This window comes from Mastigoproctus giganteus, chromosome 8 (assembly GCF_048544385.1).
Source record: "Mastigoproctus giganteus isolate SK-2022 chromosome 8, ASM4854438v1, whole genome shotgun sequence".
Taxonomy (NCBI): domain Eukaryota; kingdom Metazoa; phylum Arthropoda; class Arachnida; order Uropygi; family Thelyphonidae; genus Mastigoproctus; species Mastigoproctus giganteus.
In genome coordinates, this window is record NC_143582.1 from 211,161,399 (window position 1) to 211,181,925 (window position 20,527).

At 37.0% G+C, this 20,527-nt stretch overlaps 1 protein-coding gene across 3 annotated transcripts in view; it reads left to right on the forward strand.

Moving 5' to 3' along the window:
• The window catches only part of LOC150082242 (protein Obscurin-like), an 865,351-nt gene that overhangs the window by 510,379 nt on the left and 334,445 nt on the right, over window positions 1–20,527 (forward strand). For all 3 annotated transcript variants that reach the window (XM_090379203.1, XM_090379204.1, XM_090379205.1), the window contains 2 exons: window positions 654–759; window positions 10,358–10,536. In XM_090379203.1, the coding sequence (XP_090235329.1) occupies window positions 654–759; window positions 10,358–10,536 (285 nt within the window). The remainder of the gene's footprint in view (window positions 1–653; window positions 760–10,357; window positions 10,537–20,527) is intronic.

A 20,527-nucleotide genomic window follows, 5' to 3' on the forward strand; every position in this document is an offset into this window, starting at 1 on the left:
TAATCAGATGATCGAGACCAACAGCTGTAGGCAATATAGAAATAGCAACAAAAGATCTTTAATGTTGGGAGTTTACTAATATGACTGCTGAAAAACACAAACCTAAATTACATAAATCAAATGTAGAGATAAATTGTATAGATTACACAGAAACTTCTCCAGTAATACAAGCCGCTATATTAACTAAAAACAACTTAGAAGTAAAATCAGTATTCTAATTAGGAAATTTAAAAATAACTATTATAAATGTATAGGAATATGTCTCAAAAGGCTAAATTGAAACTATTGAATAATTTAGCAAACTAAATTATTCAATAGTTTAAATTTCCAAAATGCTTTTATAAGCATTTTTCAGACTAGTAGATATGTTTTTGAAAAGAAGTTTCCTATCAAAAAGATTATGTAAGAATTTCAAAAAAGATGTGTACTTGTTAACAGTAATCTGATCAGTACAGATAAAAAAAACTGGGATTTTAGCCAACTTAAAATTGATGTATTTTGACTTCAGTGGATTAATCTTTAAACCAAACATAGCTAAATTACTCTTTTTTTTTTCTTTTTTTTTTCTCTTCTTCTTCTTATTTTAGACTACATTACAGAAATTTTTGTACATACATTTGAACATGTATATAAACTGTATATTTATCTTTTAGAAAAACCTTCCTTTGTAAAACCATTAAGTCCAGTAGAAGCAATTGAAGGAAGTCCAGCTAAATTGGAAACTCAGGCAAGTGGAACACCATCACCTGATATCAAGTGGTAAGTCAGAGGACAATTCTGTGACAGTGCCTTCAAATTATTAAAAAAAAAAAAAAAAAAGTGTGAAATTTTACAATGTCACAGTAGAGAATAGTTTTATATTCTCTATATAATTTTACAATTAAATTTCCTTTTCTGTGTTGTAGCAGACATTCGCTGTTAATTACTTGCCGAATAAGTATTTCATTTACCCATTTATAAAATATAAATATTTCTAATATATTGGCAATCCAAAGAAAGTATAATCCAAAATTGTTTTTAGATATTTGCTATTATATTAGATATTTGCAATATTTCAATAATTACATTACAAATCTTTTGTAATGTAATTTGCAAAATAATCCTTAAAAGGCAGTATACAGGAATTTTTCTAGCAGGGATAAGGAGGTGATTATCCCCTTGTATAAGGCAATGGTCAGACCACACCTTGAGTACTGTATACAGGTCTGGAGGCCTCATTTTAAGAAGGATGTAGAGCTGTTGGAACGAGTACAGAGAAGGGCAACCAGATTAGTGAATGTAACAAAGGGTTGCTCTTACAAAGAAAGGCTTAAGTTTTGCAAATTACAGTGTCTGGAGACTAGGCACCTGTGAGGTGATATGATTGAGGTGTATAAAGCCTTGAATGGTTTGAGCATGCTCAATGCTGATGGGATTCTTCATCTTGCTCAGAATAATCGTCTGAGAGGGCATAAATTCAAATTGAGGAAAGACGGTTGTAGGATAGATGTGCAGAAGTTTGCCTTTAGCCAGCGGGTGGTTGATTGCTGGAACGAACTTCCATCTGTCATTGTAGAAGTTGATAGCCTAAATAGATTCAAAGCAGAACTTGACAAACATTTGGAGCGAAGGGATGGGTAAAATAAGGGTTTTTTTTTTTTTTTTTTTGGCTGATGCTATATAAGCTTGCTTTCTTGCACTTGCATTATGTGCCTTTGCTAATGCTAAATGCTAATAGTACAAATTGACTTTGGATACTCTGTTTATTTAAAACTAAGTAACCAAAATTAGTTTTTCATCACGTATGGAATTTTTTTTTTTTTTAATAAAACAAAAATAAAGTTACCAAAAGATTAGTTTGGCACAGGTTTTATTTTGAAAGCAGACATAGCTTCCAACTCTTGTCTTATTGCCATAACAGAGTTCATACATTTTGATTTACCTTCACACCATGCAACTAAGAATAATTTAACACCAAAATAACTTATTCATTGGGCGGCGTTAAATTAAAAATGGGAGAGAAAGAAATGGATTTGGAGATTACAATGCAGGCAGACATGAAGTTCCTTGTGCAATGTAGATCAGCATCAAGGAAAGCCTGTAGTGTCCTAGCAAAGATTTATTGAACAATTGCTTGCAGAGATAGGAAAGTTGTAATTCTGTTATGTGAGATCAAGTGTGAGACCAATTGAAATACTGTATCCAGGTATATAAAAGGCCATATCTGAAAAAAAGACATTGAGCTCTTGAAATGGTCTAAAGATTGACTAAAAGGCATGACATGAGGAGAAACTTTGAATAGCTACAGAGCTCTTGGTATTTAGGTACCTTAGAAAGAACCTAATTAGGTTTATAAAAGCTCTGTAAGAGTGGGGCATCCAGTTGAGCTTTTATAAGACTCTTAGAGGAGGAAATCTAATTGAGGATTTATAAAGCTCTTGGGGAGGGGAATCTAATTGAGGATTTATAGGGCAGGGCTCTGAGAGGGACAGCAAAATGAATGAAGGGGATGGAGTATAAATTCAAACTATAAATGATGTTATAGAGCGAATATCATCTTTTAAGGGCACAAAAGGTGATATAGTTGTACACGTTGGCACTAATAATATTAAGAGTAGGAGACCGGCAGAATTACTTAACAAGTACAGGTCACTGTTGAACAAAAGCCGAGAATTAGGGTTGAATTTGAAAGTGTCTGCAATTCTGCCCAGACACGATAGGAGGGAGTATATGATCAGAGCCTTGTCGATCAATTCGGCTCTGGAAAGATTGTGCAAGGCTCAAGGGGTAGAATTTTTTTCAGCCTGGTCTGTACTTGTTAACAGGAGAGATTGCTTCTACAGGGATGGGATACACTTAAATAGAAAGGGTGCAAGAATATTTGCTGATGCTATCGAGGCAGTGTTAGGTGGGTCAGAAAACTGCTAGCTTGGGGGGAGACAAAGACCAATAGATTGACAGTAGCCACTGGCAGAGGTGAAAGAGATTCTTGCACTGCTTCTATTAGAATGAGCAGAAGCCTGAAAAACAAGATGCATGGTATTTCAGAGACTGCTGGGAGCCATTGCGGTATAAGTAAACACATGGGTTGTGTTAGGGTAGCTAAGAATAGAAACAGGTGCAGGTATACTTGCGTGTACACCAATGCTAGGAGTTTAGTAAATAAATTTGATGAATTTGAGGTATTGCTCAAAACATCAAAGGCAGATATTATTGGGATATCAGAGACGTGGTGTCACACAGATATAAGGGATGCAGAACTGGAATTTGGGGAGTACAAAGTCTACAGAAAGGATAGACAGGATAGGAAGGGGGGAGGGGTTATGCTATTAGTTAAGAAACACATAAAAACCAAGGAAGTGAAGCCAGTCGACATCGCTGGACAGTGCAGTGTTGAGTCAGTTTGGTGTGACATAAGCATTGGGAGATCAAAATTGAGAGTAGGAGTGTGCTATAGGCCTAATGACTCTGATGAGTATAATAAGATACTGTACAGGGAAATAGAGTGGGCCAGTAAATCAGAGAGTCTTATAATGGGAGATTTTAATTTCCCAGATATTGACTGGAATTTGGGGGCTGGTCACTCACACACTAGCAGGGCTTTTGTGGATTTATTGGATGATTGTTTTCTACATCAGCATGTTCGGGAGGCAACTTGAGGGAATAATACTCTTGATTTGATTATCAGCAGGGATTCTTCATGCATTAAGAATCTGCAGATAAATGAACCACTAGGTGGCAGTGATCACAGTGTGTTGAAGTGGGATTTACTCAAAGAGGTAACTCCCATTAGGGGTAAAGGGAAGGGTTATTGCTTCCGTAAAGGCGACTACGATGGACTGAGACAGTATTTAAATTCTATACAGTCGGACCAACTGATGATGTTACCAACAGCAAATTCAAAATGGGAAGCATTCAAAGAACTTATCTTGGAAGCTACTAGGCTTTACATACCAACTAAGAAATATTGTTCAAGGTTTAGGTCAAAATGGATGTCAGATGAACTAATGAGGCATATAGCAGAGAAGAAAAATGCATGGGATACTTACAAATTAACACATGACACAAAAGCCTACGATAGATACAAGTTGATATGCAACCAAGTTACAAAGGACGTTAGGCAGGCGAAGGCAGATTACGAGACATCCTTGGCAAGGGATGCAAAGAAAAACAGCAAAGAGTTCTTTACGTATGTAAACTCTAGAAGGAAGGGGATGAATCAGATTGGTCCACTTGATATTGATGGGTCAAGTGTTGATGATCCTGCTCAGGTAGCTAACAAACTAAATGAATATTTTGCATCGACATTCACACAAGAGGAGTTATTCAGCGAGGGGAATGCCAGAGGTGTATTCAACTCTAGCAGTAAGCTACAGAATCTTGAAATAACTGAGAGTAAAGTGGAGGAGAAACTGTTGAAGATAAACACAGGAAAGGCACCCGGGGTGGATGGGATCTATCCAGTTATATTAAAGGAGGCAGCAAAGGAAGTAAGCAAACCCTTAGTCATAATTATGAGAGCTTCCTTGGACTCGGGGGAGGTACCCATAGACTGGAAATGTGCAAATGTGACCCCAATTCACAAAGGAGGATCAAAGGCTGACACAAGTAATTATAGACCTGTGAGCTTAACTTCTATTCCAGGAAAATTAATGGAGGCACTGGTTAAAGAAGCACTGCAGGATCATTTAGACAAGACTTCAGTTATAGCTCGGACACAGCATGGTTTTGTTAAGGGGAAGTCTTGCCTGACCAATTTGACTGGATACTATGATGCAGTCACAAAGGAACTGAATGCAGGGAATAACTTTGATATTATATACTTGGATCTTTGTAAGGCTTTTGATACTGTTGCACATGGAAGACTGCTACACAAATTGGAGCAGTGTGACATTGGAGGCAAATTGCTGCTATGGATAAAGGGGTGGTTGAGGGGGAGAAGACAGAGAGTGATAATCAATGGACACTGCTCATCGTGGACTAATGTTATTAGTGGAGTCCCTCAGGGCTCAGTGTTGGGTCCATTATTGTTTTCTGTATTTATAAATGATATTGATGATGGTATATCAAGCTTAATGTCCAAGTTTGCAGACGATACAAAGGCTGGCAGGGTTGTCAAGGACACTACTGACACTATGCTGCTGCAACAGGATCTGGAAAGGTTGAGCAGATGGGCTGAGAGGTGGCAAATGAAGTTTAACATTGACAAATGTAAAGTACTACACATGGGAAACAGCAACCCCAGAGCAACGTATCAACTCTGTGGTACTACACTGACAGTGGTAGAGAATGAAAGGGACTTGGGGGTGGTTGTGCAGGCAGATATGAAGTTCTCTGAGCAGTGCACACGGGCTGCAAGAGTAGCTCATGGAGTATTGTCAATGATATACAGGAATTTTTCCAGCAGGGATAAGGAGGTGATTATTCCCTTGTATAAGGCAATGGTCAGGCCACACCTAGAGTACTGTATACAGGTCTGGAGGCCTCATTTCAAGAAGGATGTAGAGCTGCTGGAACGAGTACAGAGAAGGGCAACAAGATTAGTGAATGGAACAAAGGGGTGCTCTTACGAAGAAAGGCTTAAGTTTTGCAAATTACAGTGTCTGGAGACTAGGTTGTTGTTGTTGTTGTTTGGTTTTTAGGAGCATTAGCAACTAAGGCCATATTGCTCCGGGATATGTGGTGGTCAGTCCCTGACCTTTCCGCATCCTCCGTATTTGGTGGTGACGGGCTCGAACCCCGGTCTAATCAAGAAGCGTGTGCTACGCACTGCTGCTCCTTCCCACCTGGCTACGGAGGCGCCGAGGAGACTAGGCACCAGCGAGGTGATCTGATAGAGGTGTATAAAGCTTTGAATGGTTTAAGCATGCTCAATGCTGATGGGATTCTTCCTCTAGCTCAGAAAAATCACCTGAGAGGGCATAAATTCAAATTAAGGAAAGACAGATGTAGGATAGACGTACGGAAATTTGCCTTTAGCCAGCGGGTGGTTGGTTGGTGGAACAGACTCCATCCCTTGTAGTTGAGGTTGATAGCCTAAATAAGTTTAAGGCTCAGCTGGACAGGTATTTTGAACGAACAGAGGGGTGAAGTGGAAGTGGGTTTTTTTTTTTTTTTTTTGGCTGATGCTGCATATGCTTGCTTTCTTGCATCAAATGCCTCTGCTAATGCTGATGCTAAGTGGTGAAGAATTAGACTGTGTTGCAGGAAGTTTTCCTTTAGCAAAAGAATTAATCATTGAAACAAGCTGCTTCCATGAATAGTTAAAGCTGACTGGAAAAATCTGATCATTTGGATCATCACTTATAGGGAAGAGGGAAACAAGTGCATAGAGTAGCATTTGAAAGTTGGTTCTGTGAGTTTGAAGTTGGACAGTAAATGGATGTTGGCTGGTGGCGGCACGTGTTCGGACTGTTTTGAAAGAGAGAGCGAGAATTATAGAAGCCAATTCAGAAGAACAATGCCCATGGAAGTATCTGTAGAAGAGGCATGCAGCAGAAACAGTACGTCTATGAGAAAGCAAGTGGAGAGACTCTGTTAGCGATGAATCATTAATTAACCTAACTGCCCTCTTCTGAATGGAATCAAGAAGCCTGAGAGAGGTTTTAGGGGCACCACCTCAGATGTGGGAATAATATTCCATGGCAGGGCGGATTTGCGATTTATACAGAGTGAGCAGCTGTTTGGAAGAAAAGTAACGCCAAGAACGAAAGAGAAAACCAAGTTTTTTAGATGCAGAGGAAGCAATATTTGTAATGTGCTTGTGCCAAGAGAGATTAGAAGTCAGGGTAATCCCCAAAAGAGATATATCATTTTGCCTAGAAATCGGAGTGTCACTAAAGATAAGCATAGGAGCAGAAGAATCCTTTTTGCGAGATATAAGACAAGACTGAGTTTTAGAAGGGTTGAAATCAAATAAGTTGTCTTTGCCCCACTGGAGAATTACCTGAAGATTGGCATTTGAGGAATTGGTAGCAGATTTTCGAGAAGTTGAAGCTGATTGAGCAGGACAAGGTTTCTCAAAATGTAAAGTGGAATGCAATGTGCTATCATCGGCAAATGGAGCCTGTAATGATATAGAGTACAGAATCTATATATTTAGCAGCATTTTACTGTTAATTTATTTTTGATTATTTTCTGCATCAGTGAAAACTTTTGGGTCACATACCTATGTATACAAATCAGATAACTTTGAATTAGCATTAAAAAGAGCATGGTGTAGAGGTTTGACCTCTTCCTTCAAACAATTACTCTGAAGCTATATAATAAAAGTAAGCCTAAAACCTCCCTGACACCAAAAGGACAAGTTACTAAATGACTTCTTTCTCGGTTTCTATCATTATATCACCTATCTCAGTTTGTATCACCTAGAAATGATAACTGAATCTCTCAATGTTGGTCTCTGTCTGTTGTTTTATGTTATAACTTTCATTTATCTCACTTCTGAGAGGGACATTCATGAATTTCTTATAATTCCCTGTTTAAAAAAAAGACAGTTGTCTTTTTTTTTTATGTGAAACATCCGTGGGACACTTACAAAAATTTCAACACAGTAAATCTGATTGGTCACAAAAAATGCGTTACAGAAGCGATTATGTCATCTGCGGTTTCTGCCAGTGGTCCTTCTCACACTCCCACCACCAGATGTGATTAGAGTACATGATGCATTTTTCGTGACTGGTCCGATCAGGGCCAGCCCTAAAATTTGTAGGGCCCTGTTTGTTATTTCCTTACCTCCAGAAGTTAAAAACAATACACATATTATTGAAAGTGAGTATAAACATAAAAATTAAATTTTTAAATAACGTCCTATGTTCGATATAAAATGAAACATACACATTGAGAATGAAGTATACACTCTACTTCTAGCAATTTTCAAGTTGATTGCACAAAAAAAGTGCTCTTGAAATGAATATAATGTGGATAACTAGATATTATTAAGATGGCAATAGCTCTTTGATATAAATGCAGAAAAGATACAGATGATATTATTATTTAGACCATTTGAGTGCGAGGCCCTGTTCTACAGAATTGGGTGAACATTCTTGTGGCTGGCTCTGGGTACGATATCTCGAGTTCTAGTGACCCGATTTACAAAATTCAAACGCCATTCGTTTGAATTTCATCTAACTGCATTAGAAAAACACAATAAAACAAACAAAAAAAACTGGATGTGTATCTTGTGTGCACAAAAGATGTTTTATTTTATGTGAAACATCCTTGGCTTGGAAGAGGTTAGCGAAATGCAAGCCAATAGCCTAATTACTCATTTGATTGTTGCCATTTGTTGAATAGTATGATGTCATAATCCTGTAGTTACTACTGCAGGACTGTGACATCATTGTAATCATACTTCCTGCATTTACTACTGCAGGAAGTATGATTGCAACAATACAAGCATTTGTCATATGACTATAATAATACAAATATTTGTCAATAACTTCATTTTTCTTCTCGCATTTTTGTTACACTCCATTGTTAGGTGCCACTATAGAAGTTTTCACATCAGTAATTTTGGAAAAAGTGTTCAGCAATGCTGAAGTCAGATTCAGGGTGTTCTCGGGAGTATTGAGCAAGAATGAAAGTGACAGGACCTAAGAAAATAAACATGAAGGTAGCAATGGGTGCACTAGAATGAAAAAGACTAAAGATTGCTTAAAAGACAAACAGAAAATCAAGCGTTGGATTTAGCAGTGCCTTTAACCAGCACTGGCACTCCATCTAACATTGATGTACCCGAAGTGAGTATTAATTATGTACAATGGAACATTTCTCCAATTGCAGAGCAGATGAGTAGGGTAATCCACTAGTGTTGATATCTGACATCAGTGGACTTTACATCGTCTCACTGACCGGCAACAAGAAATTCCACAGCTTGAAAAATGCTACATCCACCATCGAACTAGAAAATGAATTTGCCAGGCTCACAACTAATCGGTTACAAACAAGACAGGAAAGCTTGCTTTCCTGTCTTCCCGTCTCATCCACGATGGGAAGGAACTCTCAGTTCTCTCACTCAACTGCCATTGGTGCATTATAGCCCTAGTTGCTGATGTGTCATTAAAACCCAAACAGCGAACCAACCTCACTCAGCTGTCAAAGCCTACAGCACACCATGCCATCCTCACTGACATTGTTACACAGCAATGCCAAATCTTGCTGCTACCTGAGACTTGGTTAGACAATAATGAGAGTGTCAGCATCCTGAACTTTCGTTGCTGATATCACATATATCACATATATCACAACAAGATGGATGAGATGCACATTGTTATGCCATACTTAGATGTTATCTATCGACAAACAACTGGTTCAACAGTGTTCAGCCCTTTGGCAATATATGTACAGTGGAGTGCTTGTTATCCAAGGGCCAAGTGATACTTGCAATGGTTGTCTATATTTCTCCTAACAGTGACATACAGGATATAATTAACTTCATTCATTTCATTTTGCTGCTGTACTCAATTCAAGGTGCATACTGCTGTTAAAGAAAGATTTAGATAAAATACCCACAATTATGAATGCTGATTTCATCTTTAACTTCAGATTGGAAAACACTAAACCATTAATTACTTTCCCGCGCAGGTGCCTCCGTAGCCAGGTGGGAAGGAGCAGCAGTGCGTAACACATTTTTGATTAGACCGTGGTTTGATCCCGTCACTACCAAATACGGAGGATGTGGAAAGGTCAGGGGATGACCACTGCATATTCCCGGAGCAATATGGCCTTAGTTGCTAATGCTCCTAAAAACCAAATAACAAACTTTCCTGCAAGAGACATTTGATCTAACTCTAAACACTAATCCCTCAATTTCAACTACATGATCTGGTACCTCAATCGACACTGTTTTCCAGTAACATTTAGATACGTTGCAGACACAAGTATATACGTCTCTTACTTTAGTTATCATAAATCCATTGTATCTTGTCTTCTGAAATTATGGAAATTTGTGAATGATCAATAAAATATTTACAATACAAAAGCTCTTTTATTTTGTAATCAATATATGCAAATTAAAATACCTAAAATAAATGCGAAGGATGTTTCACGTAATACTATCTACGATGCGTGCTTCGCACACACACTAATTTTTTAAGGTATATTCAGATTGGAATAGCTATAATCCTTAAAATTATGCTTAAAACTAAACTAGCAACTAAATTACTTGGTCTGACAAAAGATCTTTGCAGACTAGATGTGACCTGTGAACAGCAGTTTTTCCACACCTCAGAGACTGGTGAGAAATGATCACTCAGACTTGTACAATTAGTGTTCATTATAGGCCATTTTATATATTTATTTTTATATATGATTTAATATGTCTTAGTAAAAATAATCAAATTGCATAATATTTATTTTCAAATTTTTCTTTACAAAGGTTAAAAGATGGTGCTGATTTCAAGCCTAGTGATCATAATGCAAGATCTGTTAAAACTCCAGATAACACTGTAGCTTTAGTTTTTGAGCAGTGCAAACCAGAAGATTCTGGCAAATACACATGTAAAGCAAAAAATCCACTAGGAGAGGACTCAACTGTTGGTGATCTTTCTGTGAAAGGTTAGTTGTATTATTAGCATTAGCAAGAGGCATATGATGCAAGAAAGCAAACTTATACAGCATCAGCCAAAAAAAAAAAAAAAAAAAACTTTCCATTTCATCCATCCATTTTCTCCAAACGTTTGACCACTTCTTCTTGAATTTATTTAAGCTATCAACTTCCACAATGACAAATGGAAGTTTGTTCCAGCAATCAACTACCCACTGGTTAGAGGCAAAATTATTAAAATTATTAGTACCCATGACAAAATTTCACATATTTTGTAACTTTAATCTTATAAACACCTATCAGCTTTTAGTCTTACAGAAAACTTACTTTTTTTTTTTTTTTTTTGTAAATTTTGGTCACATTTAGTTATGGTTTTGAAAGAGGTAACACAAACAGATACTAAACACTGAAGTCCAAATCAGTATGGTATTAAACATCTCTGACTCTATTGATCTTTTATAAAGAATATATGCTTAGCTAGCATAGGTTGCACTGATATTTTTGAGCTTGTGGTACACAAGGCCTTTGCACAAAAATTGGCTTTGTATGTCAGGAATGAGCATATAAAATAAATCTTATCATAACCAATGAAATTGAAGAAGCTTTATTAAAAATTGTATGGTAAAATAAAATAACTAAGAACTTGTGGGAAAAGGATTAAAAGCAATAAGAATACACATAAAAATAATAAAGGCAACAAAATATATCACTTTTATTACACAATAGAATATACTCATAAAGTAGCTTTCAGAATGATATGCTCCTTAACCAGCTCTAAGAAAAGTAGTATAATAACCACATAACAGAAAATTTTTGTAATCTATGTGACAAAAAGCATACATGATGAGAGAAAACAACTGTGTAACATGAATGGTGAATATAAGAGAAATGAAAGAATGAATAAGGAGATAGGAAGAGAGAAAGGGGTTAAACAAAAGATAAATCTAAGATAAAAAGGGTAGAGAAAAGAAGGGAAAGGAAAAGGAAGGCATCATCTGCCAGACTCAGGAAATCAGGCAATTTGTGTATTAGTCAAATTATACGAAGTTTGCTTGCTCCTTATGCTGTAGTTACCATCTCCATAATAGAGCATTAATGAAGTCAGGTTACAGTTGTTATTGCATTATTTACTTCAAAAACAGTGCTTGGTAATGTAAACATCATTGTCATCATCCAAATTTGTTATATCCAATGAGTATAATATTTGAAATCAGTTTATTATTATGATAGTATAAAGCAGTCCTTGACTATATACATGCATATATGTGTATATATGTATGCCCAGGTGCTCGTTTAAAATGCCCCAATCCCTTTTTACAGTGGTATAGTCCTGTATGCAAGGAATTTGCAGTTCCTAATTTAGTATGCAGACACATTGCCACAAACCGTATTTAACTTTAGGGTCATTACAAAAGTATATAAAGAAATGCAGCATAGCAAGCCCTGTCGCTAGGGTAGGGTGTTGTAAGAATCAACACTGCTTGTGTGTCTGCAATTCAGAAGCGCACTAATGTTATCAAGATTGCTTCAACTTAATATGTCCTGCTTTGTACAGTTCTCACACAAATGTGATGAATGTACTTCTCCCGCTTATTCGAAATGAGGGACATCCTCATCATGAGTAATGGAGGCATTCATGACAGGGGTGCTACATATTTTCTTTCCTAATTGTTCTCTGTGAATATAAGTGCTTTCTGTGCATCATCATCGAATTTTGTTGTTTGATTTAGGAAACATGGATTTCTAAAAGATACTGTACATTTTGTACTAGTTTATTTCTAGCACAATTTTTAATTTCTTTAATTTTTGCTAGTTTTAATATTATTCCTTAATACTCCTTTCTGTTTTGTTTATATTTAAAGTAATTATTATGGTGCCTCTGTAGCCAGGTGGGAAGGAGCAGAAGTGCGTAGCACACGCTTCTTGATTAGACCGGGGTTCGAGCCTGTCACCACCAAATACGGAGGATGCGGAAAGGTCAGGGAATGACCACCGCATATTCACGGAGCAATATGGCCTTAGTTAATGCTCCTAAAAACCAAATAACAAACAAACAACAAACAAAGTAATTATTTTATTTATTTAAATAACAGAATAAGAAAGTTTCAACATTTTTTTATATTATTTTTTTTTATTAAATTAGTCAGCAAACTATATAATTTAATTGGTGTGTTTCAGAAATCTTAATATATTTCTGTTTGTGAGTGAATGAATGAATGAATTTTAATGATTTAAAAAACATTTATGTCAATTAAAATTTGAAATTAAGTAACTTACAGTGAGTTATATGGCTCACTTAGCTTTAATTTCACTAGCTAAAGCAAATACCATTAAGTTAGACAAATTGTTTTTGGTCAACACAACTATGGGCAGCCATTTCACAGAAGTGTGTATCACATATTAAATTCACCCCAACATATGCATGCATGCGTACACCCAAACACGCACACACATACACAAAATTCTGAGCTCTTTGTTGAAAAAGAATTAGAAGATATTCCTCTATTGATTTGCAAGTTGTAAGAGTACTCATTCTGGAATTCGCTCCTTCATGTTTACTTTAATTAACTGCATTCTTCATTCATGGTGAATTTAATGCAAAGCTTAAATGTTATGATTCTATAAGCTAAGCTCATCATCATCATCATCATATTTGCAAAAATTATATGTTCAGTTAATTTCTTAATGTTAAATTTGGTTAGTAAATATTAAAAATGACAAGTTTCAAACTGCAAGTAGAGAAACAGAGCAGAACAAAATACAAGTGAGTGCCATAACACAGATAAAAAATAGTAATAATACTAGTAGTAAATATATAAATAAAATTCAATATTTACAAAATTAGAATCTTTAGTAATTCTCAACAAAGATACTTATATGCTACCATTGTCTTGATTTGAAGTGAGAAATGATGTGAATGTTCAGTTAGTAGACCACTAATTTTCCTAAATTATGGCCTTGGCCTTCCATGACCTTATTTTCCAAGGGAGGATTGTAGAGAGCCATGGCCAAGAAATACAGAATCTCATTAAATGATCCCTGGCAAGATCATTTGTCTTCAATTAGCCACCTGGTCTTGCCAGGGATATCACAGTAAGTACATGTAAGCAAGTTTTTCCAAAACTGTTGATTAATGCTACCATTCATTTGGTGAATGGTAACCATGGCTGAGTATCATAAAAAAAAATACTATAAGACTAGAGGCCTTAAAAAAGTAGTGACAACCAAGTCATTCCCAGTGGTAATTTGGTTATCATCGATGAGGATTTCCAAGTGGCCATTTGTATTTTATGGTAAAATAATGCTAATTATTTATAGTTGATATCTGCTACAGTATTCTTGATGTATGAATCAAGATATTGAAAATCATTGACCCTAATCAAGAAGATTTCCCTCAAAATGATTAGGCCTATTAAATTGATAGAATCACTTTGCACTTGAATTAATTTTCAAGCCAGTATCTTGTGCATGTTGATCTAGCATATAAAATTGACTCTGCACATCTGGGAGGGTATTGTCAATGACAACGTCATCTGTAAAGGAAAGATCCTATATTGGTATAACTCCAGGGGCTCTCATCTGGTGAGTGTGGGCTTGGCACACCCAGGGTCCTGAGCTGGATACCATCATTCTTCTCTTTCTTGGTGATTCCCTTTTACTTCTGACTCTTGTTTTCTCTCTCTTTCTCTCAGGGTAATTCAGTTTTTTTTTTTGTTTGTTTTTTTTTTGGCTGGTGCAGCATAAGCCTCAGGCTTCCTTGCATTACATGGCTAGTAATAATGATTCTGAAGATTCAGTGTTAGTAAGAAAACCTGTTCTTCCAGGTTCTGAAAAATGTGATAATTTGCAATTATAAAGAGGGGTGAAGCCAAAATGAGTATACCCTCAGTACACCATTTTATCCTGAATTAAAACTTGCATTTACGTATGGGGCCTTGATTGCCTTACCATTATTCTTGAGCTAAGCTAATATTGCATAATGGAAACATTCTATCATAACCTTAATTTAAAAAAAGAAGCTTAATTGGCTTGTAAATATGTATTCCTTTCGATTTTAGCAAAAGTAATGTGCCCTGTTGTCAGCTAACAGTAAATATCATATATAGTAAAGAAAGAGTCAATAGCAATAAGTAAGAATCATTATTAAGTGGTAAGAATTCCATCCTTAGTGCATATTTAATTTAAATTATATTTACATTTTTTGCTTTTACTTAACAAATTCAGAATATGTTTTTTTCACCTCACCTTGTTTTAATATAATACAATTTGTCTATTACAGTTGAGTAAAACACTTTTATCTTGTATGCAAATCTTTGTCTAAAATTTAGTTTTATCACAATTTTTTTGTCACATTTAGTTTAAATAAATTACAATATTAGTGTTAACATTATATCAATAGTATATTAATTATAATATATTGATAGTAATCTTAATAGAATGTAATATTAATATGATTAATAGTAAATATATTAATGGTGCCTCCGTAGCCAGGTGGGCAGGAGCAGCAGTGTGTAGCACACGCTCCTTGAGCCCGTGACCACCAAATACGGAGGATGCAGAAAGGTCAGAGAATGACCACCGCATGTCCCCGGAGCAATATGGCCTTGGTTGCTAATGCTCCTAAAAACCAAATAACAAACAAAATATATTAATAGTAATAATGGCAAATGATGCAAGAAAGCAAGCTTTTATAATACCTATCACCCATCTGCTTCAGTAGCTCTCCTGATGACTGTCCTCAGCCACCCTGCCAACCTTTGTATCATCTTCAAACTTAGACATTAAGCCTGATATCCTTCATCAATACCATTGATGAATATTGAAAACAACAATGAATCTAGCACTGAAGCCTGGAAAACTCCACTGATAACATTAGCCCACAAATCTCATAATCAGTGCCCATGCATCGATAACCATGCTCTGTCTTCTTATACTTAACCATCCCTTTAACCAAAGAAGTAACTTGCCCTTAATGCCACATTACTCCAGTTTGTACAGCAGTCTTTTATTTGCAACAGTATCAAAAGCCTTCCTGAAATCCAAGTATATAATGTCAAATTTATTTTTTTCATCCAGTTCCTTGGTCACTGCATCATAGTAACCTATCAGATTGGTTAGACAAGATCACCCCCTTTAACAAATCGATGCTGTGATTCAGTAGCGTAGCTACTATTTTTTAGGCCCGGAGGCAAAGAACATGTTCAGGCCCCTACTTAATTAATGAAAATTGCAAAAAGAGGAGACAGCCAAAGAGGCCGGTCCCAGAAGCAATTTTCTTGCCTGTCTACATGGTAGCTACGCCACTGCTGTGATTGCAGTATAATTGCATGCCTATTCAAATGGTCCTGCATTACTTCTTTAACCAGTGATTCCATTATTTTCCATGGAACAGATGTTAAGCTAACTGGTCTGTAATTACTCATGTTGCCCTTTGATCCTCTTTATGAATTGGGGATATCTTTGCACTTGTCCAGTTCATAGGGACTTCCCCTGAATTCCAAGGATGCTCTCATAATTATGGTTACCTCCTTTGCTGCCTCCCTTAATATAATTGGATAGATTTCATCCACCTCAGGTGCCCTTTTTTTTTGTCCATCTTCAACAAATTCTCTCTAGTTTAGTTATCAAAAAGTCATTTAGCTCCTCATTAGCATTTGATAAACTTCTGGAATTCCCTTTCCTAAAGAATTCCTCATGTGTGAATTTAAATGCAAAATACCTATTCAGTTTATTTGCAATCTGAGTAGGGTCACCAAGAGTTAACCCAAGGCCATCAAGTGATGCAATGTGATTCAACCCCTTTAAAATTTTGTGTTTAGTCAGTTCCACTGCACAGAACTTAAAAACTGTCGGAGATCACTGTAGTTACCCTTGCAAAAGCCTTTTTTTTTACCCTTAACAGTAGTTATGTCTATAAGTAAATTCCACATCAGGTACACTGTGATCACTTCCATCCAGTGGGTCTTTTACCTGCAGATTCTTAATGCATGAAGATTCACTGCTGATAACCAGATCAAGAGTATTGCTTTTTGTCCTCTAACAAGCACTTGTAGAAAACAGCCATCCAGTAAATCCACAAAATTTTTGCTGGTGTGTAAGTGACCAACACACAAATTTCAGTCAACATCAGGAAAGTTAAAATCCCTCATTATATGACATTCTGATTTACTGGCCCACTCTATTTCTCTGTATAGTTGTTTGTTATATTCATCACAGTCATTAGGCTTATAGCATACTCCTATACTCATTTTCATTATCATAGTGTAGTCACACCAAACTTACTCAACATTGCACTGGCCACCCATTTTGACTAGTCTAGTTGTACTGCCTTTGATTTAATATGCTACTTAACTAAGAGCATAACCTCTCCAACACTCTTGTCATGTCTGTCCTTCCTATATACATTGCATTCCCCATATTCAAATTCAGCATCACTTATGTCTGGCACCATGTCTCTGCTATTCCCACAGTGCATTAGCAGAGGCATACAATGCAAGGAAGCAAGCTTATGCAGCATCAGCCAAAAAAAAAAAAAAAAAACCCCTCCCATTTCACTCATCTATTCACTCCAAATGTTTATCCAGCTCAGGCTTAAATTTATTTACGCTATCAACTTACATAACAACAACAACAGATGAAAGTCTATTCCAGCAATCAACTCCCCGTCTATTATACAACTGTCTTTCCTCAGTTTGAATCTATGCCCCCTCAGGTTCTTAATCTGAGCAAGAGGAAGAATCCCATCAGCATTCAGCTTGCTCAGCCTGTTAAAGGCCTTATACACCTCAATCAGATCACCTTGCATGTGCCTAGTCTCCAGGTGCTGCAATTTGCAGAACTTAAGCCTATCTTGGTAAGAGCACCCCTTTGTTCCCCTCAACAATCCTGTTACCCTTATTTGTACTCGTTCTAGCAACTCTACGTCTTCCTAAAATGAGGCCTCCAGACCTGTACACAGTATTCAAGGTGTGGCCTGACCATTGCCTTGTACAACGGGATAATCACCTTGTCCCTGCTAGCAAAATTCCTATATATCATTGACAAGACTCCATGATGTGCTCTGGCAGCTCGTCTGCATTGCTCAGAAAACTTCATATCTGATTGCACAATCACCCCAGGTCTTTTTCACTCTCCACTTCTCTGAGTGTAGTACTACACAGTTGATACATTTCTCTTGGGTTACTGCTACCCATGTGCAGCACTTTGCATTTGTCATTGTTAAACTTCAGTTGTCACTTCTCAGCTTATTTGCCCAACTTATCTAGATCCAGTTGCAGTAGCATACTGTCATTAACAACCCTGCCAACCTTTGTATCATCTGCAGACTTGGACATTAAACCTGATATATCCTTGGACATTAAACCTGATATATCCAATATCATTGATGAGTACACAAAACCGCAATGGGCCCAGCACTCAACCCTGGGGAACTCCACTAATAACATTAGCCCACAAAGAGCAGTGTCCATTGATTTATCTCCAGGGGCTCACATCTGGTGAGTATTGGCTTGGCATACCCAGGAGCCTGAGCTGGATATCATCATTCTTCCTTGGCGATTCCTCTCTCTCTCTCTCTCTCTCTCTCTCTCTCTCTCTCTCTCTCTCTCTCTCTCTCTCTCTCTCTCTCTGGGTAACTTGGGAATGTTTTTTTGGCTGGTTCAGCATAAGCCTCAGGCTTCCTTGCACCATATGGCTGATAATAATAATAATAATTATCACTCTCTGTCTTCTCCTGCTCAACCATCCCTTTATCCATTGTAGCAACTTGCCCTTAATGCCATAGCACTCCAATTTGTACAGCAGTCTTCCATGTGCAACAATATCAAAAGCTTTCCTGAGGTCCAAGTATATGATATCAAAATAATTTTTTGCATCCAGGTTCTTTGTGACCACATAATACTATCCAATCAAATTAGTCAGACAAGCCCTCCCTTTAACAAACCATGCTGTGTCTACAGCAGTCTTGTCTGGATGATCCTGTGCTTCTTTAATGAGTGACTCCATTATTTTTCCCAGAATGCAAATTAAACTATGAGGTCTGTAGTTACTTGTCACCTTTTGAACCCCCTTTGTGAATTGGGGATACATTTCCACACCTCCAGTCCATAGGGACCTACCATGCATTTAAGGAAGCTCTCATAATTATGGCTAAGGGGGTTTGTTTACTTCCTTTGCTGCATCATTTAATATAACTGGATAGATCCTATCCACTGCAGATGCCGCAGTTATTACAAAATCACTTAGCTCCCTGTTAAAGTTTGATAAGCTTCTGGTCTTCCCCTCCTTGAATAATTCCTCATGTGTGAATTTAGATGCAAAATACTCATTCAGTTTATCAGCTACCTGAGCATGATCATCAATAGTCAAACCATCTGTTAAGTGTACCAATCTGATTCATCCATTTCCTTTTACAGTTTACATAAATAAAGAACTCTTTGTTGTGTTTCTTTGCATCTTTTGCCAAAGATTTCTCGTACTTTGCCTTCAACTGCCTAACCTTCTTTGTGATTTGATTACAGACTAGCTTATATCTGCCATAGGCTTCTGTGTCACCTGATAATTTATATGCATCCCATGCATTTTTCTTCTCTGCCAACGAGCCTCATTAATTCATCTGACATTCATTTAGGCCTGAACCTTGAATAGTGTTTCTTAGTTGGTATGAAAAGCTTAGTAACCTCCAAGATTAAGTCTCTGAAGGTTTCCCATTTAGAATTCACTGTTGGTAACATCATCAGTTGATCCCACTGTATAGAATTTAAAAACTGTCTGAGACCACTGTAGTCACCTTTACAAAAGCAAAAACCCTTCCCTTTAGTAGTTACATCTTTATGTAAATCTCACATCAATACACTGTGATCACTGTCACCTATTTCTGCAATTTAATGCAGAAATTATCACTGCTCATAATCAAATCAAGAGTATTACTCCCTCTGGTTGCCTCTCGAACATGTTGCTGTAGAAAACAGTCATCCAATAAATCCACAAAAGCCTTGCTAGTGTATGAGTGACCAACCCAAAAGTTCCAGTCAATATCTGTAAAGTTAAAATTCCCCATTACAAGACATTCTGATTTACTGGCCCATTCTATCTCTCTGCATAACTGTTCATTGTACTAATCAGAATCATTAGGCCTATAACACACACCTACTCTTATTTTCCCTTTCCCTGTTCTTATGTCACACACTGACGCAACATTGAATTTCCATCAATGTCAGTTGGATGTACTTCCTTAGATTTTATGTGTTTCTTAACTAACAGAATAACCCCTCCTCCTGTCATGTCCTGTCTATCCTTTCTCTACACATTGTATTCCTCATATTTCAATTCTCTTCTACTTATATCTGTGTGGCACTACATCTCTGATATCCCAACAATATCCGCCTTTCATGTCTTTACCAGCACTTCAAACTCATCAAATTTATTAACTATACATCTAGCATTGGTGTACATGCAAGTATACATGCACCTGCTCATACTCTTAGTTACCCTAACACAGCCCATGTATTTACTTGTTTCACTATGACTCCCAACAGTCCTGGAAATCTCCAGCAACTTGCTTTCCAGGCTGCTGCTCATTCCAGTACAAGCAGTGCAAGAATCACTTTTGCTTCTGCCTGCGGCCACCATTAATCTTTTACTTAATGCTTGCATTATATAACAGAATCAGTACTTCAAATTCATCAAATTTATTTAACATGCTCCGAGCATTAGTGGACATGCAAATATACATGCACATGTTCTTATCTTAGTTTCCCTAACACAGTCCATGTATTTATTTGTTCCAAGATGACCTACAGCAGGGCCTGAAATGCCAGCTGCCTTGCTTTCCAGGCTGCCGAATGTACCAATAGTACCAGTGCAAGAATCACTTTTACCTTTGCCTGCTGCTCTAGTTAAACTGTTATTCTGTGTATCCCCCAAAGCCAGCAGTTTTCCAATCCAACTATCGCTGCCTCAATAGCATCAGCAAATATTGTTGAACCACTTCTATTCAATTAT